General features: G+C 48.5%; 2 protein-coding genes across 4 annotated transcripts; one reads left to right on the top strand and one right to left on the bottom strand.

Moving 5' to 3' along the window:
* The first annotated feature begins 2938 nt into the window (after nucleotides 1–2938).
* On the top strand, nucleotides 2939–3685 carry LOC119888658 (antithrombin-III-like). Its single transcript, XM_038699333.1, has 2 exons — nucleotides 2939–3086; nucleotides 3409–3685. Exons 1-2 carry the CDS (start codon nucleotides 3024–3026, stop codon nucleotides 3583–3585), a joined length of 240 nt encoding a protein of 79 aa, XP_038555261.1. The 5' UTR covers nucleotides 2939–3023; the 3' UTR covers nucleotides 3586–3685.
* Nucleotides 3686–4178: 493 nt separating this feature from the next.
* Nucleotides 4179–16490, bottom strand: zbtb37 (zinc finger and BTB domain containing 37). 3 transcript variants are annotated; one of them, XM_038699331.1, is made up of 4 exons: nucleotides 15856–16490; nucleotides 12575–13508; nucleotides 12387–12486; nucleotides 4179–11026 (listed from the first exon to the last, which is right to left on the bottom strand). In XM_038699331.1, exons 2-4 carry the CDS (start codon nucleotides 13498–13500, stop codon nucleotides 10502–10504), a joined length of 1551 nt encoding a protein of 516 aa, XP_038555259.1. In that variant the 5' UTR covers nucleotides 13501–13508; nucleotides 15856–16490; the 3' UTR covers nucleotides 4179–10501. The 3 variants fall into 3 exon arrangements, with proteins under 3 accessions (XP_038555259.1, XP_038555258.1, XP_038555260.1); XM_038699330.1 differs by having other exon boundaries at nucleotides 12575–13521; XM_038699332.1 differs by lacking the exon at nucleotides 15856–16490 and adding an exon at nucleotides 15639–15808.
* Between the last annotated feature and the right edge of the window lie 3687 nt (nucleotides 16491–20177).

The following is a 20177-nucleotide window of genomic DNA, read 5'->3' on the forward strand; positions in this document are numbered from 1 at the left end:
CCTGCCAGGTGAGGGGGCGGGGCCACACACACCTATGACGCAGGTGGTTTATCAGGTAGAGTTGTACTAAAGTGAGTGTGGGGCGTTGGGAACCAAATTGATACTCTTTCACCACACCCCCCGACCGTGGGAAGGGGTGGTGGGACTGGGTTCTTAATTTCCAACAAATGGAAATCACAAAGCTGCTACCCCGAATCACTATGCTCCCTCGAATACCATGCTGTCTTGGTGTCCGCTCCAGTAAAGGTCTCTGTGATTGTCATATACCGTCCACCAGGACAAATGGGTAACTTTGTGGACGAGCTTGACACACTGCTGTCTTCAATACCAGAGCATGACTGTCCCCTACTTGTCCTCGGTGACATGAACATTCACTTCGACAATTCAAAACATTTATGTAACACGGGTTCTCAGCCCCCAACCCACACAGCTGGCAAGGTGCTTGACCTCATTCTTGTCCGAAACTGTGCCACAGAGTGCCTAACAGTCACACCTCTACATGTGTCAGACCACTATTTCATTCAGTTCACAGTATGCCTAAAGGAGAAAAGCCCATTGTTCCAACACCGTTGGTCTCACACCGCCGCAACCTCCGCAACCTGTCTCCCGCTCACTTTGCCTCAGTGGTAGCTTCCGCTCTACTTTCCCTCAACACATTTTCCTCACTTGAGGTCAATGATGCCGCACAATCTCTGTGCTCTACACTAAGCTCGTGCCTGGATTGTCTGTGTTCTGTATCCACCAAGCCTGCTCGCCCAAACCAGTCCCACCCGTGGCTAACTGATACCATCTGTGGGCTTCGTACTGGTCTCAGAGCTGCTGAAAGAAAGTGGCAAAGACCCCGCCGACCTTAAGGGCTACCAACTCCTATCCTGCTTCTCAACAAGCATCAGTGCTGCCAAAACTGCATTCTATAATGACAGAATAAGCAGTGCCACTGACTCAAGGAAATTATTTTCCACTTTTAAAGCGCAACCAAATCCTCCACCACCCACAAACTTGTCTGCTGATACCTTTGCTGCCTTCTTCACAGGCAAAGTGGAGGCTATAACTAGCCAATTCTCTGAAACACTCAAACTCAACCATTGTAGCAGTCCTACTACATGCCCACTGGACCCGATTCCTACGAATCTCCTCCAAGCCATATCTCCTACTGTGGTCCCGACAATCACTCATGTGATAAATACTTCTCTGGCTTCAGGAACCTTCCCGACCGCTTTCAAAAGGGCTCGGGTTACACCCTTGTTTAAAAGACTTGACCCAACTCAAGTTGAGAACTATCGACCAGTGTCTCTTCTACCATTTTTATCCAAAACTATTGAACTGCAGTATTCAAACAGGTCTCAGAATTCCTCTCATGGAATGACCTCCTAGATCCATATCAGTCTGGTTTTAAGAGTGCCCACTCTACTGAAACGGCTCTTCTGTCTGTAACAGAAGCTCTAAGGTCAGCTAAAGCTGCAGCCCAATCCTCGGTTCTTATCCTGCTTGACCTATCAGCTGCCTTTGACACAGTCAACCACAGGATCCTGCTATCCGCTCTCTCAGCAATGGGCATCTCGAGTAAAGCACTCCTGTGGTTTGAATCCTACCTCTCGGGGCGTTCCTATAATGTTTTGTGGCAAGGACAGTTATCCTCCTCCCACTGCCTCTCCACAGGGGGGCCCCAAGGCTCAGTGCTTGGGCCCCTTCTCTTCTCAATTTACACCACCTCACTGGGGCCGATCATTCGCTCGCACGGCTTCTCTTACCGCTGCTACGCAGACGATACGCAACTCTACCTATCCTTCCCGCCACGCGATCCCACCGTCTCGGCGATCACGGACTGTCTATCAGACATATCTGCATGGATGAAGTCTCGCCACCTTCAACTAAACCTCTCTAAGACTGAACTCTTGGTCATTCCGGCCAAGCAATCTATCCACCATAACTTCACACTACAAATTGGCTCCTCAACCATCACTCCAACAAGGGTGGTTAATGCCCTCCTAGCAGGTCTTCCAGCTTGTGTGGTGAAACGCTTACAAATGATTCAGAACGCAGCAGCGCGTCTGGTTTTTGATCAGCCCAAAAGGACGCATGTCCCTCCATTACTCAGTGACCTCCACTGGCTCCCCATGGCCTCCAGAATCAAATTCAACTCCATAATACATTTACATTTACTCATTTGGCAGATGCTTTTATCCAAAGCGACTTACATTTGAGGAACAACATACAAGCATCAACAGAGCGTCAAATACAGATTTACAACTGACAATATATATAATACAAACTTACGTTCCTTCTCGGCCGCTACGCTCCTCCAACGAACGCCGCCTGGCTCTGCCGTCCCTTCACACAAAGCGACCTCAGTCCCTGTTCTCACCTGTGACACCACGATGGTGGAACGAGCTACCGCACGCCATCAGAGCAGGGGCGTCCCTCTCTGACTTCAAGAGGCTCTTGAAAACTCATCTCTTCCGAGAACACTTTCTCTTATAACACCTCTAACTTCTAACCTCTAACATGCACTTCCTGTGCTCTTCTTCTATCCCCTACAATGATCTTGTTTTGATTGCACTTTTTGTTAACTCTTACTTCCTTCCCTCGGTATCTACCCCATTGATGTGATATGTACTGTGAGCTCTTACTAGTATGTTTTGTCAGTTGTAGATCTGTATTTGATGCTCTGTTGATGCTTGTATGTTGTTCCTCAAATGTAAGTCGCTTTGGATAAAAGCGTCTGCCAAATGAGTAAATGTAAAGTGAGCGTGGGGCGTTTTGGAACTAACTAATGTTCAAAGATAAAGATGAACGGGTCAGAATATTTTGGTTTGATAACTTGTACAAGGTGTTGGGTGATACGGACCAATAGGAGCACAGAGCACAGATTTTATTGTCTTATGTTCTCTGAACCTGTCATGTTTCAGCTGTGACTACTTTACAGATCTGTTCAGTAATATAGTCATTCTCAGAAAGTTGGGTTTGACTCGCGCACCATGAAGTGACCTTACAGTATTTAATACAGTCTGTGTGTTTCAGGGATGCTGGAGGACGGCGGCGATGGTCTCCACATCTCAGACGCCTTCCATAAAGCCTTCCTGGAGGTCAGTTATAAACTGCTGACATCACTGACTGCTGCTCTCTGATTGGCTTCAGTAATTTGTCTGTAAATGTAATTTCCCATCTTAAAGGTCCAACAGCTCTTTTAAATCTTTCATCGTATCAGAACCAAACTCTGTTGGGTCAGTAGTTTTGGTTTGTTTGTCACCTCTGTCTGCAAGTTGTACTTTTTCTGTGCATTCAGTTTTGTAAACTTGGACAATAAACCCCCCAAAAAGCCAAGAAAACCGATTGAGGACATGAACTCGGTGTCTCCAGTGAAGCCAGAGCAGACTGGATCCTGATAAACCGGTTTCTGTTCCGCAGGTGAACGAGGAGGGCAGCGAGGCGGCAGCAGCCACCGCTGTGGTCGCCATCGGACGCTCCTTCAACTTCAACCGGGAGGTTTTCCAGGCCGACCGACCGTTCCTGCTGCTCATCAGAGAGTCGAGCATCAACACGCTGCTGTTCACCGCCCGAGTGGCCGACCCCTGCAACCAATAAAAACTCTGAGCTCAAAATCAAGTACTAACAAGTAAATGTACACGTTCCTCTGTAACAGGCAGCGTGTGTCTGACCACGTAAAAAGAATCATCACACCTGATTTCTCTTCTGTGTTTACTCCACATCCTGCAGCGTTAGCCACACGCTACATGCTACAGGTCAGATCACATAAAGGTATCATCCTTCAGATTTCACTCCTTTGGTCCTCAGTCCTGATGAGAATGTTCTTATCCAGCATGTGAATCACTGACCATTCAAACTGCTGTTTAGACGGGTAATGAAAAAAAAACAATTTATACAACTTAACTTTTAATATTTAGGACCATTTGGTCAAATTCTCATTCAAACTACTAGGATTTGCAGAAGCTGCATGTTTCAGCTCCTCTGCTCGCTTGCTAACTCACACAAACTCAATCACAGTGATCAGCGTGCCAATACGAGGTTATACACCGATCAGCCAGAACATTATGACCAGCTGCTGGCACCAGCTGCCCGAGAGGTTTGGAGATGTTCTGACCCGGTCCTCTAGCTATCACAGTTCGGTTCTTGTCAGCGTTCAGGCTGCACGCCAAAGTGACTCAAATCCGATTTTATTTTTTTTGCCCATATGTGACTCGGATCTGATCTTTTTCTGACCGTGAGAACAGGCCAGGTCACACGGAACCTGATCTTTTCCAGTTTGGAATCAGTCTGAACGCAGCTGTAGCCGTGTTTCCATCTAATTTTAAGTGAAAGTTGACATTATTCATGGCTGTAATAAAGAAGTAAAGGTTACAAACCAGAAACAAATCCAGTCTCATGGACCTGACTGAGGTCTTCAGAAATGTCTTTCAACAGCCAGGAAGACGCCGCCAGCGGAAACAGCCGATCCGGCATGTGAGGTAAATGTTCGCTACGGCAGAACTTATTCAGCAGAGATGTTCCCGTCTTCCATTTAACTCGTTAGCTCTTTTTCCAAAAACATCGAGCGAACATCGCCCTTTTTTAGACGCTTCAAAATGTGAATAAGAAACACAACTTGTGAGGACACGGTGTTCACCTGCTGCCTAATACATCCCACCCGCTGACCGGTGCCATGGTAACCAGGTAATCAGTTACTGACTCCATGCAGTTACTCTTCATCAGCGCTTCATGAACTATGAGTGTGCAGCTGCATTGTGGGTAACGAGTGCTGGTGAAGAAAGAGGCGAGTCGGTGCCGGTTGACACTTAAAGTGCTTTATTTCCTCTGAAGGAGATGTGACCTGTGAGTGATCTAGTGGTCATGGTGAAAGAAGCTTCTTCACATTTTTCTTAACTAATAATCAACCTTTGGCCTCACCCGCCCCCCCCCCCCTCCCTCCACCAACAGAGACATGCAACATAAAAGATCTTCACATAAAACCTTTCAGGTTCTTCTACTACAGAACTTCTTAAGTACCTCCTCTTTAAAAAATGTACAGTATTAAAAGTTAATTTACTAAACTTTTTTTCTTGGACTCATTTTCTGCTTTGATATATTAGGATATACTTTGAGGAATCAACAGTAAAGAGTAATCTCGTTAGGTGAATATATCTAAATGATTTATAATTAGGCATGTTGTGGTCAAGGTTATTCGTATACTAAACGTTTGATTCACGCAGTAAAAAGTAAAAAAAACAAACAAAAAAAGCCAGAAGTTTCAGACTGAAGCTGAAGAAACGTGAACGTTCGGAGACTCGACCGACTCAAAGACACCGTGAAGACCAGAGGGCGGCGCTGCTGTACGAGGTTGGGCTGTTTTCACAGTTTGAAGATGAAACTGGAACTGAAATGAGGGAAAGTCGGGAGCTGATCTGGAAGCAGCTTCCTCTCGACTTCAATTGGCTTGAAATGACTGAAAGCAAAAAGACCTCAGTGCAGAAAGGGGGACGCCACCCGGTCTGGACCGGTTCAGGCCAAGTTGAATTTGTTGCATAATTTGATCAGCAGCCAAAAGATTTGAGATTAAATCTGAAGTGATGGTTTCTTCCCTTCGCTGCACTTCGGTCTGTTTGTTCTTCTGAAGGACGAACGTGTTCGTGTGTTTAACTCAGAGCTGGGCAACATGTGAAACCTGTTTTACTCATCAGGAAATCCTGATGCCAGATTTCTCCTTTAAGAGAAAGCGCTTCGCAGTTTTCTGCAGGTTTAGTGTCAAAACTGCGGCAGCTGAATGTTTGAACACAGCGAATGAATCCGGAAATGTTTCAGAGTGACAGCTCACCTGCAGCATTAGCCACGCCTTCTTTTCTCTCTTTATATTGTGATGAAATGAACATTTCTGGATGTTCGGGCTGATGTTCTGAAGGCTGTTTGTCTTTAGTGAATAATGAAGCTCCGCTCTCAGCTGCACCGACATTTAAAACATCACTAAATTAAAACGGGTTGCAGCACAAAGATTAGCTGTTGTTAAAGTGCACAGGTGTCATAACAAAACTCAAGCTAGCGTAACAAGCTGCGTGACTCCTTTATATCTGACCGCTGTAGCGACGCTGTGAACTGGGAAGATTTAAGCAGTTACAAAACACGACGCCGATAACATGACCAACAGCTGTTAGCTTAGCATCAGATACATCCTGCTCGTTCTAAATGAATATCGCTAAAACAGATTTCTACATTTACATCTGCAGCTAAGTTTATATTTAACGTTTGATCAGTGGCCGACAGAGAGGAACATTTAGCTAATATTATTATAAAAGAGAACATCTAACGGCTTTAATGTGTTTTTTTTTTTGCTGACCTCAGTGGTTTCCCTCCTCACCTGGCTGCAGTGATGAACAGGTGTAGGACCCGGTGACATCACTGCTGGGCGTGGTTACAGGTGTAACAAAACGCTGCTTTCCAGCCTCTTAAATAATATTTCCTGCATAAGTCAGCATGTGCAAACCTTTCAGTTGCCTTATATGCACATAACTGCAATTATTATATATATATTTGTATATCTAAATAAACTGAAGTGAATATTTGTGCATTCTGAAAACAACTTAACATATTTATAATGTATATTAATATAATATTCATAAACCAGATACTGCGGCATGTGAGCGGTAATACACAACAAGGTGTCCTGACTTATGGAGCTTAAGGTGATGGTCACCGTCACACTGAACAAACTGTGCAGCCAATCAGAAACCAGTATTTTCTGGTGGTTATTTGCTGCATTCCGTTTACCTCGGAAGTCGGAACTGGGAATGAAAACCAGGATCAACCGGCTGATGCCCACGTGTCCACAGATGGGAGAGTTCCCAAGTGTGATAAACAGTTTCTCGCTACAGCTTCCACGCGGTCGATGCTCGGGGCAGCCATCTTGGATTCTGAGGTCGGGGTTGGTGAGGTTGTCCCGACTTTCCGAGTCGGAAACACGACTTAGGCGTTCAAGTTGAAATTTCTGACTGGGAACTGAGAAATCCCGACTTCCCGTGTCAAATGAAACGCTGCATAACTCCATATTGCCCAGCCCTGGTTTGTGTGTTTTTGTCGCCCTCTGCGGCGACTCTCAGGGATGTCTTACCTGCTGCTGTTGGGTTTATTTACAGGTGAGTTTTATTTCTGCGGTGTGTAGCTCGCACTGAGGTTTAGCGTTCTGCTACGTAGGGAAAAGGTAAACGTCCCGATTCACTGAATAAAAAGAAAGTCTGTATACCTGAAAGTTCCTGGTTTTGCCTGAAGAGCGAGTGCGGCGGCGGCGGCGAGAGGAAAACTCGAGTCCAGCCAGCCGGAGCGAGGACAGAGCCGCTGGCTTCACTTGCATAAAAAAAGTTTACCGTCCACTGAGAATCTGATTCACAGCTCTGTAGAAAAACAGTAACAGCCGATCTGTGTGCTACCTGCCTGCCAACATCTGAACTCCTAGCTTACATTATTCATATGCAAAAACATCTTAGTAGTTTAAATATGTCTGATAATATGTGATTTTATATTGTTCTGTTTTTATAAAAAGTTCTGCTTTGATCCCGTCTCTCTGATAAGTGCTGAAGTTGGCCACGCCGTCTTTCCTTTGGTTGCCAGGTGACCTCCAGCAGGTGAACTTTGACCTCTGGAGGGTTTATTTTTTAGTCCAGCTCCATCTGGTCTGACGGGATCTGGCTCCTCGTCCTGTCGCCACCCGATCAGAACCATCGGACATAATGACGCATTACCTCTCCTGCACACGTGCCACTGTCTGTTAGCTGGCGAGCTAACATTAGCTGGCGAGCTAAAGTCACAACATATCAGTGTGGAAGTTGTTTGAAGGTAGATTGTTTCTCTTTTGGTAGAGCTGGGTTAGCTTCCAGGCTTTGTGCTAAGCTAGGCTAAACACATCCTGGACCCATCTCTGGACACACAGGGATGAAACATGAGACGCCGGAGAATAAAGTTTCACCATCGGTCGTAGAAACGCCACAGTTTTCCTAAAAGTCTGCGTAATAGCTTATTGTTAAATAGTAGCAAGCTAACGTGAGCTAACACATCATAAGTAAGCGAACAATCTGTTGGCTTCTAGACTGATACATAAATTTAATACATAAAATTAAGCCAACAAATGTTAAATAGTCAACATCAGTTAGCTTATAAACGGAAACATTAGCTTGTGTTTGTTTATGCTGATTTTCCGTCCGTCCAATAAAATTTTATACTAGATACAGATGCTAATTATATTAGCATGAATGGGTTATGATTGCTCTGAAAGAAGTAGGAATTAAAATCAGTTAGTTTGCAAGCTAATGTTGATTTTCTTAACAAATGTCAACATTAGCAAACAAAGCGCAGCTGTCATGAGCATTAGCTCTTTTAGCAACAGGGGTCTTTGTAACTGACTGTAAAAATAGATTTCTTTAAGCCGCTGGATCACAATTTGAACGTGAAAGTCTGTTAGCTCGTAAGCTAATGTTAGCATTACTTCCCTTCATTTTGATGACAGCTGTTATCGTTGTTAGCTAGCTAGCGTTCTGTTAACTGTCTGAATATATTTATTAAGTGAAGCTTCTTCTTGACTTTACTTCTTGACTCTCTCGTCAGAGACGTTTGAAGAGGAGACACGCCGCTAACTCTACAGGGAAAGCCTGTAACGCCAAAGATGGCGGTTATTCCGCCCCTTCTGCTAAAAAGCCAATCGCCTGCTTTTAACAGCCGAGCCGGAAACATACTCAGCCAATCGTGTGGCTCCACCTGTTTGAGAAAGTGCAGTTGTGGCTCTCTGCCCGTTCATTCAGAGAGAGACATGATCCCGTTAGTCCCAAATACCTGACCCGGAGGCCTTACCAAGGCTGCCGAGCGGCGGGACCCGCCTATGAGGACCTACGGCGTGCAGCAGATGTAATGCGTCATTAATTTTCTGATCCGGCGGCGACGCTGCGTCTCCTCGTCCTCCTCGAACATTAAGCTTCTGTCGTCTGTCACACACATTGTCAGAGCAAAGAAAAAAGTGTCCAAGAAAAACAAAACACATGCTTGTATATAAAAATATCTGAGGTCTCTGTGTGAGTGATCAGAGCGCCCCCCGGTGGTGCTGTGCAGTGCAGCAGCTGTATTGCGTAGTGATGAGAGGTAACTGAGCTGTGTAGCTTATCTGAGGCTGGACACCGTCCAGTTTTCCTGCTGTGAGTCTGTTCGGTCAACAGGCTGCCGGATGGTCCTTTCTAATCTAGTTCATCTGCCACGATACTCAAACATTAATCGGAAGAATTTAAACTCATTTTACAGCCAAATTTACAAAGATCCTGTGTGATCGGAGTTCCTCACTTTTCATCCTTTCACCGCGTGAAGCGTGAGATTCATTCTCCACCTCGGGGACACAAACATGTCAAACATGCATCCCATGACCTGTTTCCAGGGTGTGTACGACCACCTGTTATCACGGGACCGAAGTCCGGTTCTCAGGTCACCTACTGGAAAACGCCAGGGGACGCGGTCAAAAGCTCTGCTAATAGCTGAGTGCGTTTAGAATATTTAATACAGATGATAAACTGTGATTTGACACAATTCACCAATCAGCTCATTCTCAAACTCATTCACTCAGAGTTGGAAGGAAAGCTGCAGTTTACTTTGAGTATCGGGAACTATTTTGAGCTCGGTTCCAGCATCTTATCTTAATGTGACACTAAACTCTATATTTTTGGGTTTTGGTCGGGTTCAAGTCACCTTGTGAAGCTTTGTTCCTGTTTTCTTACATCTCATCTCAGAGAAAGAAACCTGAAGGTGTTCTAATAGTTTTCGTTATTTTTTTACAAACTGGACTTTTGGATCTGGGATCAGGACTGACAGGTCAGTTGTGTAATTGAGGACAGAGAACCGGATGCGGTTAGTTTTCTTGGTGACGGCGTACAACAGGAGTTCAGTAGTGTGAAGTTGTGTAGTGTGAGACCTTCATCCAGGGAAAAGATCCGAAACTCCGATCACACTGGATCTGAACTTTAACAGTCATAGTTTTCTCATTGAACCTTTTTGCGCAGCTAAATCTTTGATGCCGCTGTGGCACTTTTAAGAGGGCGCAGGATTATTCTCACTAACCTCGCTGCTCCAGATTGTCTCAAGGCAAATATGAAGAATTTGAGCCGTTAAACTGGCACAGAGGAGTTTGGCAAAGTTTCCACCAGACAGACTGTTGTGATGCTGCACTGTGAACCTGTAACACCTGTAAATATAAAAGTAGAAATCTGTAACATAAACTAAACGGAGGCAAACGAGGACCACGGCGTCGTGTGGTGTATGAGGTTGTTGGAGTGTGTGGCATTTCTTCGTTTTAGCTTAATCTGTCCGGTTCGGTTCGTGAAGGTAGATGCGGTTTAAAGCGGAAAAATCTCAGTTCTCTGAGGCGTCCTTTCTGTCGCTGCTTTGACTCCGGCGGGTTCAGCATCCTGTTGGCTCCCGGTGCAACAGAATCAGACGGCCCTTTACGTCTGTCACCCCCCACCCCAACCGTGACCCTCCCTCGGGGTCAGTCGGGCCCCGTGGTGGAGACCGAGGCCTGGGGACCCTCACTGTACTGGCCTCCGCCGCTGCTGCTTCCGCCCCCGCCCTCTGGCTCCTCCTGGCTGGGGGAGGCCTCGTCACTCGGCCCTCCCCTGGATGTGACGGAGGCGGTGGTGGTCTCGGGGGAGGCGCTGTGGGCCTCCTGGGGGGCGCAGCCTGGGTGGTTCTTGCGGAAGTGCTGGTTGAGGATGGCCTGGAAGGGGAAGCTCTTGCCACAGACGTGGCAGTGGAAGGGCTTGTTGCCGGTGTGCTTGCGGATGTGGTACTCCAGCTGGTCCTTGCGGGTGTACTTCTTCCCACAGATGCGACAGACGAACGGCGTGATGCCCATGTGCAGACGCATGTGTCGGTCCAGGCTGCCTTTCTGGTTGAAGGACTTGCAGCAGTAGATGCAGGTGAGTCGAGGATTGTAGCGGAACCAGCGGTCTCCTACCTGCTCCCTCAGGTAGTCCTCGTAGCCACCCATATCAAACGCTGCATGCTCCTCCCCCTGCGGGCAGAAGGAAACGTTAGTACAGACGAGACCAGAACAGGCTGAGCTCTGGACAAACTGCTGTGATTTAGGTACAGGCTCAGCACGGTTCCAGAGCGCTGACTCGCCCCCTTAAGGGGTTTGGGGTTTCAGTGTTTTACTCCCAGATCGGGTTTCAAACTTCAGCACTTCAAGTACTGACAGAAATGTGTGCTTTAGAATTTTCTAGAGGCCACCGAGGAGGTTCTAGGCGGCGTGGTGAATCTCTGCCAACAAGGACTTTCTGTTCTGGAGGCTCTTTAATTTAAGGTGAGCAGGTTTCTGAAATGAAAACAGGCTTCTGTTATTGGCTGTAATCACGTAAAGCTCAGACCTGATCACGCTATAAGCACTTGTTTGGCCACAATAGTGATTCTTCTGTTAAAAGAACCGTTAAAGTTTCACAAAGACGAACCTTTGTGACATAAAGTGATGTTTGTTTGCACGTTATGTCTGTTTGATCCAGATAAAAGCAGCTGTAGATGTAAAGAGGCGGGGCGATAACGTTACATGCTGCGCGCGCTCAACAATCAGTTCCTGGCCACGTAAAATCTGATCTCAGGTCTGTTAACACCTTATACAGTCTACGATTAACACACAGTTAAAAACGGGGCAGCTCCAGACGGGTACAGTCCCCGGATGCGGGGACGTCTGGTCACCCTACTCATGGTAGAACAAATTTATGTTTCACAGCCGTCTGTACTGCACGTAGAGAATCTACAGGAAGCTCTATGGGGCCCTCTGATGTTCTTATGGCAGCTGAGGAGGTTCTGGGGATCCTTTAGTAAGTTACAGTGGCAACTGTGAAGTTTTTGGATTGTTTAAGAGGTTCTAGTTCAGAAGGTTCTAATCTACTGGAACATGAGCAGGTTCTACGGGTCCCTCAGGAGTATCTGGGGGTAATTTAAGAGATCCACCAATGTGTCCCTGAGGAAGACACTGAACCTCCAGACGCGTGCGACCTCTGACATGTACAGCAGCTGTAAGTCGCTTTGGATAAAAGCGTCTGCTAAATGAATAAATGTGATGAATGAGGGCGTTCCTGTGGCAGCTGATGAGGTTCTAGCATTACGGGGATTTCAGAAGTTGAACACCGAAGTGAGATTTTGGAGGGACGTGTGACGCAGTAAGTAAAGAGCTTTTGAAGTGCAGCGTCAGCTCTAAACTTTATGTTGTGGCCATCAGGCTGAACAACAAACCGGGATTTACTAACAACATCTAACCTCTGCATTTTCTAACGGAACACTTTACGGAACACGAACGCCGCCAGGCTCTCCCGGCCGGCTTCCTATGTTGGCGATTGTTCCGGTCCACCTGTGAGGGGGTTGGTTTTTGGTACCTGGGAGCTCGGCTGTCGCAGCTCGTCCGCCCGGCTGGGAGACTCGCTCTTCGCTCTCTGACGCTCCGCCAGGACGACCACGCTGCCGGTGGGACTGAACCTGACGCATCAACACACACAGACACACAGCGTCATGAGGCGTCCACGGTCGGGACGGCGCTCTGCAGCGTGACGTCGCTGTGACTCACCTGTCTGTCTCGCTGAAGCTGGAGGACGGTTGGACTCTCTGCGCCCCCAGTGCTCCCACAGGCCCCGTAACCAGCGTGCTGCGTCCAGATGTGTCGATCATGACGGTGGCCCCCTCCTCCACCGGCCCCCCATCCTCCTGGTGCTCTCCTGCTCCGATCCACTCCTCCATCCTCTCCGTCTTGATCCTCACTCGGTCCGTGCCGCCGCCCTCCTCGGCGCTGCCGGTCCGCTCCGGCTCGCTGCTCGTCTCCACATACCACTGACCCGCCCGGTTGATGCGAAGGATTGGTTCTTTGCCCCCTCTGCCGGCGGCGACCCCGGCCCCCTCCAGCCCGCTGTGCTCCACCATCGGCGACGGGCTGAGCGGCTCCTCAGTGGGGCTGACCGCCTCGCACGCCTCTGCACCTCCCCGTGGGCCGAGGAGCCGCAGGCCGCCATGATGGCCGCCTCCTCGCACAACAGCCTCCAGGGTCCTGTTGCCCCTGGAGCCCCGCGCCGCCTCCTCCTCCATGGGCTCCTCATCCAGGTCAGCCAGGCTGATCTTCAGGTGGATGCCCTCCAGGATCTGGGTGCAGCGGTCGATGATGTGCTGCATCTGCAGGAAGCTGGCGGCCGTCAGATAGCTGATGATGTCGGCGAGCTGCAGGCAGAGGCGGCCCGTGTAGCAGAAGGACAGCAGCTGCTCGAACACCGTCGGGTTGCGGATCACCGTCAATGAGACGGTGCTCATCTGGCTCAGAGACATGTGGTCCCGGAAGTACGGTGAGCTGGCTGCGAGGACCACCTTGTGCGCCCGGAAGCTCTGGCCCTGCACGTTCACCACGATGTCGCAGAGACGGCCCTGAACACGCAGCTGGTTCAGGTGGGACAGAACCGAGTTACTGAAGTCCGGGATGTCCAGCTGGATGCTGCCTGTGCGCTCCATGCTGCAGCCTGCAGGGACAGACCGGGATCAGAACCGGATCAAGGTCAATCTCTAAAATACAAGCGTTGTAACAACAATCCAGAATCATCCTGATCTCTAAAAGCTGCGTGACGTGTATTTAAATGTGGATCAATGTGACTCTGGTGGACCCCTGAGCTTCTCTGGACCCCTGAGCTTCTCTGGACCCCTGAGCTTCTCTGGCGGACCCCTGAGCTTCTCTGGACCCCTGAGCTTCTCTGGTGGACCCCTGAGCTTCTCTGGCGGACCCCTGAGCTTCTCTGGACCCCTGAGCTTCTCTGGACCCCTGAGCTTCTCTGGCGGACCCCTGAACAAACCGGTGATGTAATTAATCAGCTGCAGTGATTGACAGCCAGTCACTGCTCCAGAAATGGAGTTTTAACTTGTGTCAGTGCACCTCCTAAGCCCTGATCCTGGACCAGGTTTTGCACAGCAGTCCAGATCTGTGACGTTTCAGTTTCTGATCAGCTCCGGAAAGCTGCGACAGGACGAACGTTGTTTAACTCGTGAGGTGGAGAAAACGAACAGAAGTGAAACTGCCGCTGTGGACGTTTGTGTTGTTGGTGGTTCATCAGATTTCCTCTATTTTCCCCGCGACAAACCTTCTGAGCAGCTCAGTGACTGAAGCCTCAGAGTCAGACAGCCGAGCAGGACTGTGACGGTCCTGGATCAGGACCAGGACTGAACCTGAGCTGAGTCTGTAGCAGTGAGGACGAACACCGAGCTACTAAGTACATTTACTACAGCACCGATCGTTTGTGAAATGCAGTGGGGCATAAAACTAAAGATAAGAAGTAAATTAGATCAGTTCTGCACGCTCTCCCTCCAACACCTGCCACGTCCTGAAATCTTCAGCATCATAATCTGTATTTTTCTATTCCATCATTAAAACTTCCTTCTAAGAACTCTTTCACACCTGAAGGTTTTAATGCGTTCAGTTAGCTCTGGTTTGGTTTCACACTGCAGCTATTCGAGCGCACTAAACAACTTTAAATGAACGTCCTCGCTGTGCGAAAGGAGGGAGGAGGCAGCAGCGATCCTTCTGCTCCTCCGTCTGAGGAGAGGCCGACTGTTTCTGAAGATGAGCTGATTTATAAACGTGTCCTTATTTCAGTGCATTTCATCTGCTGCGTCCTCTTCTCTCCTGTAAATGGTCTGAAAGTAACCGAGACTACCTCCTTTCATCGGACCATATTGCGTCTGTGCGGTCCGGCCCGTGGCCCCGGGAGGTGTGAAAAGGCCCTGAAACAACACGTCACGATGTTAGATTGTACTAATATACATACAAATACTGGAATTACACACGACTTGTACGCTGTTTGATATCGTTTATATATCAGGCGCCCGGCTCTCTAAATATCGGCAATTGAAAAACTCGTAATCGGTCAACTGCTCCAAGGACCGAGGGCGTAGAGAGATCTTAAAGCCTTGAGGCTGATCTGGGATCTGGGATGTTGGGCGGTATAATTAACACAGACTTGTTTTTTTTTACAGATTACAGTTGAAACCCCGTATCTCCAGGTGTAGGTGATGAAGAGTTCCTTCATGTTCTGAGAAAATCCTCCTTCAGATAAATAAAAACTTCTGGGATCAGCTGCAAAACGCATCGTCACAAAGAGATAGGAGGTTCTCACAGGACACACCTTATAGACCATGATGCACTGCTGCAGATTAAACCAGCCAACAGGATATAAAGGAGTTAAAATGCAACATCCACATTAATGCAGCAGGAATATTAATCCAGAACCATCAGATATAACAGAAACACATTTTGCTGCAACATGAGTACTTTTACTGCAGTACTGTATGTACACGCTAATACTTCGATACTTTACCTGAAGGAAGGTTTGAACGTAGGATTTTTACTTGTAGTGGAGTATTTCAGTGTGGTTTAGTATTTTTACTGCAGTAAATAAGTAAAACTTCCTCCACTGCTCCTGATGACAGTTGTGGACCAGCACCTGGACCAGCACCTGGACCAGCACCTGGACCGACCCACCAAACTTCAGCCTGTTCTACATGTTCAGAAACGGATCGGGACTGGAGTTAGACCTGAACCTGTGTCCTGTCAGAGTCTGTGATGCTTTAGTGTCGTCACCTGTTCTGAACACTGAGCTCACCTGTCTGTCACGTGACAAGTGAAGACACTGGGACCTGGTTCCGGACCAACATGGAGGCATCGGTTCTGGTAAAAGCATCACAGAATCTGAGAGGTTTCAGGGTAACACCTGTCCCGGTCTGACAGCAGGACCCGGAACCTGATCCGGACACGCAGGGCAGTGCCGGCCTGCCTCGGGGGACCAGGTTAACCCCCCAGGTGTGTAGCCGGACTCTCACCTGAAGGGGGGACGGGGGGAGATCGGGTCTGGTTTCAGGGCGAGGTGCAGTCGAGGCTTGAGTCCGCAGCTATCTGAGCATCGTCAGCAAGGCGGGAGATGATGAGGGCTCAGCACGGCTCGGCCCGGCTCGGCCCGGCAGCCTGCAGCTCCACCCGCCGCTCCTCCGGGCTCCGGCGGCTCCTCCAGGCTCCGGCGGCGGTCGTGACGGGTTCAAGGCCGGAAAACAGCAGCTGAGCTCGGCCTCCGGTCCGTCAGCAGCCGCTCTGCCGCCATTCCGCAGGAAGTGAGGCTCGGTTCAGGCTCGGTGTCGGCGGACCGCCGCAGCTTCTCATCTTCCTTTTTCACGGCAGAAGGGCCGAGGCTGCAGGAAGGAAGGAGAGGAGGACGAAAACGCGCGGGGTGCGCTGGGAAATGTAGTTCACGTCCTGCAGGAGCGCTGGTTTAAAGGCCGCTTTAAAGACTTCACATCCCGACATGCACCTGAGAGAAGCGGGGTCATGATGGCACTTGCAGTTTGGCAAAGTGAAGTTCACGCACGCACGTACGCACACACGCACGCTCGTTAAACTTCTAGGAGCAGAAACGAAACATAAACAAATCGTGCACGAGATCCAAGCACACTTTTATAAACTCTCTAACAAATGTGAAAGCTTCGCTGTGTTTGATGCTGCAGGAACAAACATGTGACGACATTTATGCAAGAAAAAGCTGAACAAATATTTCATAGAAACATGAGCTGATGTGTGATAGGTGTGTGTGTTCCTGCACACGGCTGTCTTTGTGTGTAAAGTAATTAAAAAGGTGTTTTGGATATACAGAATACAGACCTGTGAACATGTCACCCTCAGTGTCTAACGTTGTGTAGTAACAGGCTGTAACATTACACTTATCTGACGCTTTTATCCAAAAAAAAGGAAACACGAAAGCGACTTATAATTGTTTTACATGTCAGAGCTCGCACACCTCTGGAGCAATGAGGGGTTAAGTGTCTTGCTCAGGGACACAATGGTGGATGTTTCACAGTGAGAATTGAACCCGGGTCTCCCACACCAAAGACATGTTTCTTATGCCCACCCACACCCAGGGTCTAACAGCGTGTAACAGGGTCTAACGGCGTGTAACAGGGTCTAACGGCGTGTAACAGGGTCTAACAGGCGTGTAACAGCGTGTAACAGGCGTGTAACAGGGTCTAACAACGTGTAACAGGGTCTAACAGGCGTGTAACAGGGTCTAACAGGCGTGTAACAGCGTGTAACAGGCGTATAACAGGGTCTAACAGGCGTGTAACAGGGTCTAACAGCGTGTAACAGGGTCTAACAGCGTGTAACAGGGTCTAACAACGTGTAACAGGGTCTAACAACGTGTAACAGGGTCTTACAGGCGTGTAACAGGGTCTTACAGGCGTGTAACAGGGTCTTACAGGCGTGTAACAGGGTGTAACAGGCGTGTAACAGGCGTGTAACAGGCATCTAACAGGCGTGTAACAGGGTCTAACAACGTGTAACAGGGTCTAACAACGTGTAAAAGGCGTGTAACAGCCTGTAAGAGACTATAACAGCGTGTAACAGGGTGTAACAGGTGTGTAACAGGGTCTAACAGGCGTGTAACAGGGTCTAACAGGCGTGTAACAGGGTCTAACAGTGTGTAACAGGGTCTAACAGTGTGTAACAGGGTCTAACAGTGTGTAACAGGGTCTAACAGGCGTGTAACAGGCATCTAACAGGCGTGTAACAGGGTCTAACAACGTGTAACAGGGTCTAACAACGTGTAAAAGGTGTGTAACAGCCTGTAAGAGACTATAACAGCGTGTAACAGGGTGTAACAGGCGTGTAAAAGGTTCTAACAGCGTGTAACAGGGTCTAACAGGCGTGTAACAGGGTCTTACAGGCGTGTAACAGGCGTGTAACAGGCATCTAACAGGCGTGTAACAGGGTCTAACAACGTGTAACAGGGTCTAACAGCGTGTAAAAGGCGTGTAACAGGCATCTAACAGGCATGTAACAGGGTCTAACAACATGTAACAGGGTCTAACAACGTGTAACAGGTTCTAACAGTGTGTAACAGGGTCTAACAGGCGTGTAACAGGCATCTAGCAGGCGTGTAACAGGCATCTAGCAGGCGTGTAACAGGGTCTAACAGCGTGTAACAGGGTCTAACAACGTGTAACAGGGTCTAACAACGTGTAACAGGCGTGTAACAGCCTGTAAGAGACTATAACAGCGTGTAACAGGGTCTAACAGGCGTGTAAAAGGTTCTAACAGCGTGTAACAGGGTCTAACAGGCGTGTAACAGGGTCTAACAGGCGTGTAACAGGGTCTTACAGGCGTGTAACAGGGTCTAACAGGCGTGTAACAGGGTCTAACAGGCGTGTAACAGGCGTGTAACAGGCGTGTAACAGGCGTGTAACAGGCATCTAACAGGCGTGTAACAGGGTCTAACAACGTGTAACAGGGTCTAACAACGTGTAAAAGGCGTGTAACAGCCTGTAAGAGACTATAACAGCGTGTAACAGGGTGTAACAGGCGTGTAACAGGGTCTAACAGGCGTGTAACAGGGTCTAACAACGTGTAACAGGGTCTAACAGTGTGTAACAGGGTCTAACAGGCGTGTAACAGGCATCTAACAGGCGTGTAACAGGGTCTAACAACGTGTAACAGGGTCTAACAACGTGTAAAAGGTGTGTAACAGCCTGTAAGAGACTATAACAGCGTGTAACAGGGTGTAACAGGCGTGTAAAAGGTTCTAACAGCGTGTAACAGGGTCTAACAGGCGTGTAACAGGGTCTAACAGGGTCTAACAGGCGTGTAACAGGGTCTTACAGGCGTGTAACAGGCGTGTAACAGGCATCTAACAGGCGTGTAACAGGGTCTAACAACGTGTAACAGGGTCTAACAGCGTGTAAAAGGCGTGTAACAGGCATCTAACAGGCGTGTAACAGGGTCTAACAACATGTAACAGGGTCTAACAACGTGTAACAGGTTCTAACAGTGTGTAACAGGGTCTAACAGGCGTGTAACAGGCATCTAGCAGGCGTGTAACAGGCATCTAGCAGGCGTGTAACAGGCATCTAGCAGGCGTGTAACAGGGTCTAACAGCGTGTAACAGGGTCTAACAACGTGTAACAGGGTCTAACAACGTGTAACAGGCGTGTAACAGCCTGTAAGAGACTATAACAGCGTGTAACAGGGTCTAACAGGCGTGTAAAAGGTTCTAACAGCGTGTAACAGGGTCTAACAGGCGTGTAACAGGGTCTTACAGGCGTGTAACAGGGTCTAACAGGCGTGTAACAGGGTCTAACAGGCGTGTAACAGGCGTGTAACAGGCATCTAACAGGCGTGTAACAGGGTCTAACAGCGTGTAACAGGGTCTAACAGGCGTGTAACAGTGTGTAACAGGCGTATAACAGGGTCTAACAGGCGTGTAACAGCGTGTAACAGCGTGTAACAGGCGTATAACAGGGTCTAACAGGCGTGTAACAGCGTGTAACAGGCGTATAACGGGGTCTAACAGGCGTGTAACAGCGTGTAACAGGGTCTAACAGGCGTGTAACAGCGTGTAACAGGCGTATAACAGGGTCTAACAGGCGTGTAACAGCGTGTAACAGGCGTGTAACAGCGTGTAACAGGCGTGTAACAGGCGTGTAACAGGCATCTAACAGGCGTGTAACAGGGTCTAACAGCGTGTAACAGGGTCTAACAGGCGTATAACAGGGTCTAACAGGCGTATAACAGGGTCTAACAGGCGTGTAACAGGGTCTAACAGCGTGTAACAGGGTCTAACAACGTGTAACAGGGTCTAACAACGTGTAACAGGGTCTTACAGGCGTGTAACAGGGTCTAACAGGCGTGTAACAGGCGTGTAACAGGCGTGTAACAGGCATCTAACAGGCGTGTAACAGGGTCTAACAACGTGTAACAGGGTCTAACAGCGTGTAACAGGCGTGTAACAGGCATCTAACAGGCGTGTAACAGGGTCTAACAACGTGTAACAGGGTCTAACAACGTGTAAAAGGCGTGTAACAGCCTGTAAGAGACTATAACAGCGTGTAACAGGGTGTAACAGGCGTGTAACAGGGTCTAACAGGCGTGTAACAGGGTCTAACAACGTGTAACAGGGTCTAACAACGTGTAACAGGGTCTAACAGTGTGTAACAGGGTCTAACAGGCGTGTAACAGGGTCTAACAACGTGTAACAGGGTCTAACAACGTGTAAAAGGTGTGTAACAGCCTGTAAGAGACTATAACAGCGTGTAACAGGGTGTAACAGGCGTGTAAAAGGTTCTAACAGCGTGTAACAGGGTCTAACAGGCGTGTAACAGGG

This window comes from Micropterus salmoides, unplaced genomic scaffold (genome assembly GCF_014851395.1).
Source record: "Micropterus salmoides isolate LMB-PRFRI ecotype aquatic unplaced genomic scaffold, ASM1485139v1 Ms_hic_scaffold_5, whole genome shotgun sequence".
Classification (NCBI taxonomy): Eukaryota; Metazoa; Chordata; class Actinopteri; order Centrarchiformes; family Centrarchidae; genus Micropterus; species Micropterus salmoides.